The sequence below is a fragment of the Acartia tonsa genome, chromosome 12 (genome assembly GCF_053477335.1).
Source record: "Acartia tonsa isolate MP-2025a chromosome 12, ASM5347733v1, whole genome shotgun sequence".
Taxonomy (NCBI): domain Eukaryota; kingdom Metazoa; phylum Arthropoda; class Copepoda; order Calanoida; family Acartiidae; genus Acartia; species Acartia tonsa.
The window spans coordinates 28,380,461-28,392,524 of record NC_137271.1 but is presented as its reverse complement, the minus strand read 5'-3'; the positions used below and the strand labels follow the sequence as shown (position 1 = coordinate 28,392,524).

General features: G+C 30.6%; 1 protein-coding gene across 2 annotated transcripts in view; it reads right to left on the bottom strand.

The window, feature by feature from the left end:
* Nucleotides 1-10,788: 10,788 nt before the first annotated feature.
* The window catches only part of LOC145334613 (cell death-inducing p53-target protein 1-like), a 345,932-nt gene continuing 344,656 nt past the window's right edge, over nucleotides 10,789-12,064 (bottom strand). For both annotated transcript variants that reach the window (XM_080180140.1, XM_080180141.1), the window contains exons 3-5: nucleotides 11,953-12,017; nucleotides 11,720-11,793; nucleotides 10,789-11,023 (exon numbers count right to left, since the gene is read on the bottom strand). In XM_080180140.1, coding sequence (XP_080036266.1) covers nucleotides 10,910-11,023; nucleotides 11,720-11,793; nucleotides 11,953-12,017 — 253 coding nt within the window. In that variant the 3' untranslated portion in view covers nucleotides 10,789-10,909. The remainder of the gene's footprint in view (nucleotides 11,024-11,719; nucleotides 11,794-11,952; nucleotides 12,018-12,064) is intronic.

Below are 12,064 nucleotides of genomic sequence, written 5' to 3'. Positions count from 1 at the left end.
CTCATTTACATTCTCCTGGGAAGGTTTTTACCTATTTTGTGGGAGGGCACTTCTATCTTCTAAAGAGAACTCGCCCTAGAAAAAAGGACTCTTTCTTTTTTTACTATTTCTTTCCCCTTCCCCAAACCCCAAGTGCCTCTAGGGGCGTAGCCGCTAGTACTTACACACGGAGACACAAATATAAAACTATAGATTTTAATAAAAGAAAAATGTTTCATCTGCCCCTGTATAAAAATGTTGCCCCCAGGGTTAAAAGAAGATTATCATGCACACTCAATATTTTTAACACAACTTGGTCAAGAGATTTTTTACACGGAATACAAGGAAAAGTAAGTTGGAGATAAATTAACATCGTTCATAAATAAAAAAAAATGCGACTAAAATATTTTGGATGCTCGTCATAAGAATCACCATTTTAAATTTTGATTATTTATACCATGTTTTAAATGAACGTGTTGATGACTATAGATTTCTTAAGCTTCCTAGATAATACTTTATCATAACAGGAATTATTATACAAGATTCATATTACAACAATCGAATTAAATGCTTTACTTCATTCTGCGTACAAACAGACGTACGGACATTTCTCTAGTATAAGTACTTATATCAACTTTGATGCATTTATTTTTCCTTTACCTAACCCTTAATTCCTGATATTTATATTTTTCTTCATGAGTAGCGAGGCTACTTTTAAATTTGACTTTGCAAATCTGTTAACAAACAAGGATGACAACACCCATAAAAGCGAAGCTCTGAAATGGAAGGACAAACGAACATTAACACTTGTAGATTGTCAGAACTGAATTAGCAGAATATTAATGCATCAGTACAAACAATATTTCAAGAAAATTTGTTGCAAAACTGCATAAATAGATGATACTGTTTAAGGACATACTTACATTTTTGGGACTTGTTTATAGAGATGCTTCGCTTATAACATTGTACCTTGTTGTAATAGGAATCGGTTTTCAAAAATCGGAAGAATCAGATAATTTTAACACACAAAAATTTGTTGTCAAAAAAGTTAAAAATCGACATGTTTAAAATGGACGTACGGACATTCTGGTATTGTTTATAGAGTTGCTACGCTTTCCTAATTGTACCTAACTACTATAGGAATCATCATGCAAAGTTTTGATTCGATAGGACAATTCTAACCTGTTTAAATTAACGAAAAGAGCTAACTCTCTGTGACGGACGGACGTACGGACGGATGGACCGACCCTAATTATAGAAAAGCTTCGCTTTTAAAAATGACAAAATATAATGGTTAAAACATTTAAGTAAAGAATAGAGACGGCATGGGTTGGGACCATTTGCCGACACAAGAGCGGAAAGCAATTTGTTAGCAGGCGAAAAAGGTTACCACCATTGGAACCAGGTAGTTGTCTGGATTATACATTTTATGTTAAAATGGCTGGGTTTACAGCTTAATCCCTAGCTTCTAGATGCTGGAAATAGCCAAAAACCATATAAAATTCTTTAAAACGCATTCAAAATTGCCTCCCCTTTCAGAGATCTTTGCTTAATTAAAAAAAATTTGAATTCTTTATTTGATGGGATTCAATATCTTTTATTATTATATTTCAGCATATTAATCCACTGAAGTATAAAATTTTTATTTCAACTGTGAAGTTTTGTTAGAAAATAATATCCTTGTTCCCGTTTCAGTCCTTTTGTTATAAAATAATTGATGGAATTTTTTCATGTTTATTAGATGCCATAAATTTTGGGAGAAATTTGGTGCTTTTTCTTATCTTTTGGGTTTTTTGACCTCGTTCTTTATTTTTGATGTTAAAATCAAATCCTTTTATAAAAGTAACTGGATATCTGTGAGTTTGTCTGTCTGTTTGTACCGTAGGAACATTTAACCGCTGAACCGATGGATAGTTGTACTAACAAAATACAACTATTATAATTACAGTGTATATGTACTGCGGTGGGCGGAATCGCAGGATAAACTGCAGTTAAAAAGAAGCTACGCTCATAAACCTTTAGAGGATAATAATTAAGTTAAAAAATACCAAAGATGCTTATTTACCCTTAGGTAAAATTCTACTTTTTGCCTTTTTTTTATGAAAATTCGTTATCAGAGAGTATAATAATTATTCTGGAAACAAAGATGGTAATGTCCTTTAGAATCGCAACAATAAAGAAATAAAAGAATTGTTTAAGGAAAAAAGAACCAGTTAGGTTTTAATAATCTATAAAAGATAAGGATTGGGAAGTTTTTTTTCTTCCTATGCCTAACCCCTGAAGGAGGTCCTAACTCTGCGTATCCTATACCTACGGTGCCTTCTCCTTGGGGGGCTTCTTAGAACCCAACATAACTAAACCTAACCTGACCTAATGTAATAATAAAAAAAAATGTTTCTTTCCATTTTTTTAATATTTTAAAAAATAAAGGAATGAAGGATTATAAGTGCTCAATATGGTACTTTGTGTGAAAGCGCCAAATACTTTAAATATGCTTTTTGAAGGTTTATTTTGAAATATTTCTTTATCTTAAATTCTTGTAAAATTATCTGTGTCCAAATTTGTTACACAATAATATTTCCAGAAGCGAAAACGCTAAAATATAATTGGAAAAAATTATTGTTATTTAGCTTGTTTTAAATTTCTGATCATAATGGGCATTTTTAAAAGCGAAGCTTTTTTATAATTAAGTTCGGTCCGTCAGTACGTCTGTAACGACTAACTCTTTTAATTAATTTAGAATTGTCCTATCGAGTTCAAAGTTAACTTCAAACTTTGCATGACGATTCCAATAATAGTAAGGTATGATGTAGAAACTCTATTACCATGTTGATTTAAACTTTTTTGACAACTCTACTTCCCCACAATTTTATACATTAGAATTTGTTGAAGATTAATTTGTAAGTCATTGTCAAATCCAAGAAGGGAGGAAGGGGATATTGCACTGCAAATTTATATTGATCCTTAAAGTTGGCCATTGTCCAACCCCTGCTATGAGGAAGAGGACATCGGACTGTAAATTTTTGCTGGTCCCCAAAGTTTTAATTTATTGGCATTTAATTCTTGTTTAATTATTAGTTGAGACATGTATTATTTTGATATAATGTCAAATCTTGTTATTGTGGTACAATCTAGCAGTGTTCAAACTTTTCCACTAATAATCAACTGAGTAGGTGATTATGTCTGGAAATAATTATTCTTGTTTTTATTCTCTTAAAAGTGTTTTTCCTCATTTAGTCAACAAGGAAAATAAAGAGCCAAATATCAGGGATCTAAAGGGATAAGACAATGACAGATAAATTGATGTACATCCCCAATGATATTACACAAAATTCCATTTTCTGCAGATTAAAATTATCTATTGAAACGTTTGGACACTCAACTTAATGATAAAACCAATAAAAATTCAATAAAAGTCCTCAAAGTTGTTGCGTCAACGAATAAGAAAACGTTATTTTAAAACTTTTTGGACTTTTGCAATTAACAGTCCAATGTCACCTCCCTCCCTGGTAAAATATGCATCGTTACAAGTTAAGGAAGTATAATTTTGAAAATACTAAAATCAAAAATATTGTCTATATATTTCAATATTTTTATGTAAACTTTTGACTTTTTTTTCAAGAGGTTCAGAACACATAGAAAGACTGTTTGGCTTTTAAAATAACGAGAACTTAAATTTTTTTGATTATTAGTTATTGCAAAGTCACTTTTAGATGTCGCTTTATGTAAAATCTAAAAATGATTAGACTTTGAAAAAGATCTATTAGGTAGACAACTAGTTAAAAGGTCTTTTTTGGTGACCTTCATGCCCTATGTGTATTATTTGACTATCAGATTCTTAAAGGCCTTTTTGAGATTGACCATATAGTTAAGTTATTTAGAAAAAGATTGTATGAGAACTAAGGGTTGCTATATTGGAGTAAATATATCCAAGAAATAAAGATAAATATTTCTAAACTTTTTAACAAAAAAAATAGTTCTAAGTCCTTTGAATAATTTCACTAGTTGTGTAAAATGTAAATAGCGACACGAAACAAATGTCAAATCCGTCAACTTACATCAACAGCGGATACGCATAAATAGTCAGAATAGTTATTTATCGCATCGTATTATAAGCAGCTTTACGTGTATATGAAAATTAACAATTCTAATATTTAAACTAGTCTTGTTATTTACAAAATGCTGATGCACGTGCTAAATACACTGGTTTTAATCTTATAATTGTTCATTTTAATATTCGTAGAAAACTGGACAAAAATCTACTAGAATTTTTTTCTATAATAATTGTACCTGCCTGACATAAACTACATGGTTGAATTTTAATGTAAAGAATTATCTCATAAAGTTAGGGGCTTGAAAGATCTATTATTCTTTTAGAAATACACTTCGGATTTATAAATCTAAACGAAAAAAATTACTGCCAAAAACGGGAAATTGGCACTTTGATGTACAATCGCAAAATTGTAGAGTAGCACTGGCCAGGACTGAGATAATGCAAAGGTATCATTAACAGGTAAAACACAATTTACACTTTACATACTTCACACTCAGCCCACACCCAGTATGGTATTTATTTACAAGAAAGAAAATTACAAAATTTCTCCTCTATCACTGAAATCTTTGGATCATGGACAGAAAAACAACTTTAAAACCCTAAACAACTTCCTTCATCTTGAACCAAATTAAACCAGAACCTTCTTACAAAGTTATTTGGATGAATACATGTGGAGGGATCGCTATAATTATAATGCACTTTTTTAATTTGTGCAACCAGATTGCTATTCAATATGATGTGTAATTATTTAATAATATTTTTGCATATATTCAAAACCATTACTAATAAATGTTTAGCTAACGAATTAATCTTAATTGTTTCTATTTATGAACATATTAGTATCTCTATAGGGAATGGAGGGGGGATATTGCTGCACCTACAAGTAACATGTATGAGTTTGCTGCATCTACAAGTAACATGTGATAAGCGCTGCATCTACAAGTAACATGATCCAAATAACTTATCAAAGGCTACTGTGAAATTATGACAAAAGTCAAAACTTTTTTTGCTTCCCTTGAACCAAAACTTTTTTTTTGATAAATCTTAGCCACCGATTGAAATATAATCATAGCAAGAAGGATATTCTTAAAATCTAAAGTAGAAGAAGATTTGTTGTGCTTGCTTTATGTGGATTTGCTGATTTTGCAATCCCCCTCCTCCCTTTTCCAAGTTTATCGTTTTTTTTAGAGGGGGAAAAACAATTTTCGACACTGTAATTAGCTTCCTTCAACCATGTTCTTACAAGAACAATATAACGTTGAAACTCCTTATTTTTGGTTTGTCTCATTATGAAGTGTTGTACCTTTAAACTCAACATTTTAGTTTTCTGCAAATAGATCATAGAGGCTTTACTTAACACATTGTCTTGCCTTTGAAAATACTCGAAACCAATGATATCCGTTAGATTAGAACCGGCTCTAATCCATACTGAAAAATCTTTTATCGAATCAAAGACAATTTTCTACGAATAATAAAATATAAATTATACCTTTTTTGTTAGCCTGGGCCTTCAGCAGTTGAGGTATCAAAGCTGGATTAATCTTTTATTTTACTTACCGCGAATAGCTGTTTATTACACAATGCGATAACCAATTTTACCTCTTCGCGCCATGGATTAAAGCCCTTGTTTTTTTAGAAATCAGGTATATTTATGACATTTTAATTATGAGAAATTTTCAGACAGAATTTGCCCTGTTTTTCTTTTTATTATAGAACACCCATTTAGATGTTTAAGGAAGAATACAGGGATATAAATTGATAAGACCATAGCCGATAATTTAAAACTAAATCACAAAAGATAATAAACAAAATTACCACTTCTACTGATCAAAAATGTTGGTTGAAAAGTTTTGACACTACGAACTCGGAGCCAACTAATCAAAATACAATGAAAATGCCCAAAGTTTTTGAGTCAACGAATTAGTTAGTTTGGTTATAAAACTTTGGGTACCAAAGGTTGGGGGTAAAGGGGTGATTACCCCCCCAAATGAATTTGGGATTTTCATTTTTCACCCCCCCCCCAAATAAAAAAATGCCTCTATAAAATAAAGATTACCCCCCCCCAAAAAAAAATTTTATTTTCAAAATTTTACCCCCCCCCCCCAAATAAAATAGCTTGGACGCCCCTGCCCCCTCCCTTCATGGAAGAATTTATAAGTGTTTATCGAGAGCTTTGGAGAGGAAAACAAACTTTAGGTTTAATAAACAAATATTAAACAACTTCTTTTACGTTTGACTTATGCACTTTATATCAGATGGGGTAATTTTGTGTATCATTATTGGGGATGTACATCAATTTATCGTCCAATGTCTTATCTCTTTAGATCCCCGATTCTATACCCTTGATTATTGGAATTTAAAGGTAGGGGGGGAAATAGTTTTTTTTTATAAACGAAATATTCCTAGAATAATAAGAGGGTGGGAATTGAAGAAGTTCATCTTTAGCCAATGACCTACTATCCTCCCTGGCCTTTCACATCTATAGAGTTTTTCCACCAGGACAAGAAATTTGCCAAAAAATTTGGAAAATTTCTAATAAATTTTTATGGAGTATCAAGAAACCTGATGGCAGTTTAGCATTTAGATACAAAATAGCATCGCACAGGATAGAGCTAGATTTGGTTAATGGTGGGCTAAAAATGCTGCGACCAGAACAACAGTCCTTTTCTATTTTTATTAACAGTTTCATGAATTGCCTCAAATACTCTGCCATACACAAAGATACCACAATTGGCATTTTATTTGCACATAAACATTTACCTATCTCCTCCCTACTAAAAAACTTTAGTTACCAAACCTTATTAAAACATTTGAGTATATTTAAAGCAATTTACCCCTGTAATGGTGGAGAATATTTTGAAAAGGCAATTGCATATTTCCACGATATTGAAACAAATAAAAAAACATTTTTTCATTCCCCAATTTTAACTTCACACTTTTCAAATATTGCAACTCCTTTCAATAAAAAAGATGTAAATATCTTAGAAAAGGCCAACAGAATAACCATTGCATCAATTCTTGAGACTCGCGAAATTAACAACAAAATTATTTTTTTGCCCCGACTTAAAGCCAATCTATTTCAAACAATCCCTGACCTAGCTCTAATAAATAAGTTGAACGAAGTTGTCAAAGCTGCCAGATCATTGGTACCACTTACAAGCAGCTTTGAAAAAAAGCACATACATAAATTGAACAAACCTTTGAGTGCCATCCATAACGAGAACAAGAGTATCTACTCTCTTCTCTTCAAACAAATAAACAGAGAAAAAATTTGCCAACAACACCCTGCTATCAAAACAAGAATCAGAGATAAAATATTTGTACCTGACCAAGAACTTTTGACAAAAAGCTTTATAAAAATCATCAACCTACCTATCTTGTTACATTATAAAAACATCTTTATTGAGCAAATCAGCCGTACTTTAATAAGTAAAAATAAACTTTTCAAATTTAAATTATCCAGCACAAACTTATGTTTAAAATGTAATACAGAAAGCACTACTGAACACGAAATTTTTGAATGCCTGTTTCCAAAATTTTTTAGCCACAAGCTTGCACTGTTTCTTGACCTTAGATATAATGAAAGCAGGCCAGAATTTATATTTCTTAAAGATACATTTTATCTGTATAATATGTACTATGAAGATTTTTCAACCAATGAGTATATTCAATTATCACACCTTATATTAGCTGCTAAAGATAGATCAATGAAAATCAGTAAAGAAGAAAAATTTTTAAATTGGAATGAAAATAATTTGTTTGCACACTCTCTGTTAGTAACTCAATTCACCTTTAAACTTCTTGAGAAAGCAGGCCTAGAAAACGATCTCATATCCAATTTCTCAAAATTCCTAACTGCATAAGTAATAATATTATATTATTAAAATTACCATTTGTAAAACTATCTTGTTAACTGAACCCAAAATCTATAACCTTACTATTAATTTTTTCTTGTATATTGTTTCAAAAATGAAATAAATATTTTAAATGTTAAAATGTTAATCTTTAGCCAATGGGAATTTTATTCAACAAACATTTCTTTCCTTTAGATTACATGTTTTTTTTTCATTTTGTCTTTGAATTATTTTACATACATTATTTTAAATACACTCAAAACTAGCATTTTAGGGTGTAAAATTTAGCCTTTATCAATCATTCCCCAAATGGTTCAGCAGTTTGCAATAACCTTTTTAAACCTGAAGTATTTATAATTATGTAGACTCTTTGGTTTTAAATAAAATGGTCATGAATAACATTTTACATTTTAATCTTATGATTGTACATTTTCATATTTGTAGTAAACTGGATATAATACAATACGATACATGATTTTTCAGTGTGTCTGAGAAACTGTTCTCAGCCACCGGATATTGATCGTTTTCAAAGCTATACTGGAAAGAATTTTATTTTCAATTTTCCTAACCATAAAAATAGGAATATCAATAAGACAGACAGAGAGGCAGGTACAACAAAAAATTGGACAGAAAGACAAAGTAATTAAATATACAACATTTACATTTGACAAAAAGAAAATTTATGTTTTTTCTAAATATAATTGACAAAACATATTTGTTTAAATTTTTAATATTAGAAAATTACAATAACAAAATAAGAAAATAAATATGAATGGTGCAAAAGTTAGATGCATTTAAATTAGTTTTTCTTTAGATGTCCAATCTTCTAGAATAGGTGGGGTTTTAATTAAGGGATAGGACAACGACTGCGATGATCAAGATAACATCTTCTGTAAAAGTGGAAGTGCTTGTACCTTACACTGTTAGTTTGTAACACCCAATCAAGATTAAATGAAAGTACATAAAGTTTTTAAGCCAGCAAAGAAAAAACCATGTTTATCAACTTTGAATACCAGTACAAATTTACAGTCCAATGTCCCCTCCCTCCCTGAAACTGATTAGAAACTGAATTTATTCTGGGTGGCCGATTTTGACAAAACTTCATATTAACGTTCAGACAATCAAGTTTAAAAATAAGAAAATTTTAATAGCGAAGCTACTCTATAAGTGTTTGTATTTGCCAGTCTGTCCATCTGTCAGTAAAAAAATAGGGTGACCTATATTGTTATTAGAAGTTTAGATGATTCACAACCAACTTTACTAAGCTTCATGAATTGTTATTAATCTTTTTGTGTATTAATAGAAAAATGGGTGTGTTCGGGTGGTTTCTAAACTGGTTTAGGTGAAAGTACCTATCTATTGTAAAGATAGATAAATACTTGAAAGAAATTGTCTAATGACAGGTAGTGTAAATAAATCACTCAATATACAAAATTTGTTATGTAGATATTTAAAAAAAAACGTTAATAACCATGGAAGTTAAAGACAATTCAGGTTTTCTGTAATGATGTCCAGATGAATGGACGTACACACACCCAGGAAAAGTTACTCTTATGGTAGTAAACTAATTCATTGAAATAATGACATTTTCATTATAAATATATCTATTATTTATACTTTTAATTGTTTTTATCGGCTACGCCCATAGAGGCCTTTTGGGGCACTTGAGGGTTGAATTCGACCCTCTATTTTCATTTAAAGTTTTAAAAAGTAAAAGTAACCCCTCCCCCCCTCCAAATAGGAATAAACCTTCCCAGGACCTAAATGAGAAGCTAAGTTGTAAAGGAGAACCATATCGGTTTAAAGATTAGCGAGATTCTTCAGTACAGAGAGACAGAGATCCTGTTATTTTTATATAAGGATATAATATTGCTTTTATTTAACAGGGCTAAAATAGTGGCTGTTAAATTTGTCCTCCTTTATAATTTGTGCGTGTAAAATTCTTTATTTGGTAGCTGGAAAATATTTGATAATAATTTAAGTTCCTGGCACTTTTTGCGCAGTGAATAGATATTTCACTAGAAATGAAACTGTTATGTCAACATATTTTCTACTGGTACTTAATCACAGTAGACCTGAATTTTTAAAGCAGTAATAAATTTTGAGGCAAAATAAAGCAATAAAAGTGACAATTTATTCAATTAGTTGACACAAAATAACAATTTATTACTGATCTAAAAACTTTCGTTTTATTGTATATTTCTTTGATTATAGATGAATAACAACGTGTTAATCTTTATTACTCAATGCATGGCTGTTATAAGTAAAGCATCTCTATAGATAAGTCATAAAATATTAGTATACACATATTAGGCATCCTGTAATTAAATAATTTGGGCATAATCCCTTTCATGATAGGTAATTTAAGGTTAGGTTAGGTTAAGTTTGGCTAGGTTAGAGCCCCCCGCTGTGGCTAGAAATAGGGGAAAAGCAACTGTGAAAATACGACCTTGAAATAATTTTTATATGGCATTGGATACATATGGACTTTTCGTTCAAACTTAAAAATATTGTTTGTATGATCTTCTAGATGGATTTAGTCTTTCTTTCTTTTTTTAAGCGAATACTATATGTAATTAAACATTAAAGTAAGTCTACCTATCAGTCCATCCGTTCGTCTGTCTATAATTTTAGGTTTTTAAAATATTGATTCATAGGACAAAAAGGTACAATAGTATAATCAAAGTACTATCTATAGTGCTAAAATTTAAGTAAGTCCTTAAAAAAGTAAACAAATTTGTTTACATTTTTGTTAAACTTGTAAATTTACGTTCTGCTGTACTCTGCAAGTGTTGCTGTTCGTTTGTCCTGCAGTCTGATTTTAGAGCATCGCTTTTTTAGATGTTGTCATCCTTGTTAAATGTTAAAATCAAACTTTTTTGTAAGAAAGTCGACATGAAATGACTTTAAAAATTTAAATTTTTAAGAATCAATGTAAATCTTGAAATCTGAAAATAAAGATAATCAAGTATGCTAATTTAATTACAATTAAGATTTCTAAGTAATATTAATCACAATTTAATTATAATATTTTCTCCATGTTTCTTCCAGCAAATGGTATTGTAATTTCTCTGCAGTTTTGCTCGCCATATTTTCCAACTACATGAGGACATTGCGGACAAGTATGCAGTGTCTCCTTTAATCACAGGAATATTACATCCAGCATTTATGTTTTGCTTAAAGGAAGCCAGCAAGAAATACACTGCTTTAACTGCTGAAAGACTGTCACTAGAAGATCTGATATCCCAAACTTGAAGCCAACAGCTTCACTAACAAAAATGGTATTTTAGGTGTATGAAAATTTTGAAAGTTTTCCATTGCTCATGGTAGAAATTTCAATATTAAATTACGTCGCATAGAATAGTTATTTCTCGTATCGTATTATAAACGGCTTTCCGCGGATAAAGAATGTACAATTATAAGATTAAAACTAGTTTTAATCTTATGATTGTTCATTTCTATATTCGTAGAAAACTGGATATAATACGATGCTAGGCATAGTTTTTTCGTATGGATGAGAACCGGTTCCTATCCACCGGATTCGAATGAATACGAGAAACTAAATTATGAGCTTATTTTCGCCAGATAGTTAGGCTACCAGTAACTGATTATATTTTTACAACCTAACTTTCTGCTATAAATAATCTTAAAATTTTGATTCTAGGCAATGTTATTTAATTTCTAAATTTCTATCATGAGCAAAGAAAACCTTTCAAAGTTTTCATGTCATTTTAAATGCTTCAAATGTTTCAAATTTGGGATATTGGGTGTACTTGTGGCAGTCTTTCAGCATTTAGATTGGTGTATTTATGAAGTAAAGTAATATCTCTGCCTTGAAGAGGTCAGTAAAGTAAAAAACTGGACAACAAATAGGCAAAAATACAGACAAACTACAGAAATAATCACCTAAATATAGATAAAAAAATTACAGAAATAAAATAAAATTAAAATAGAATATTTAATGGAAATCTAGTTAAAGGAGACCTGCAATAAATACACAGCTTTAACTGCTGAAAGCATGCCACAAGGAGACCCAATACCCAAAATTTGAAGCCTTCAGCTTACCTACTACTGTAAGATTCTTGTCTGTACGAGTTAACCCCTTATAGCCACAGTTTGAGCAAGTGAAACTAAATTAATAGCATTATACAAATATAAAAAAAATCTTAAAAAGGGT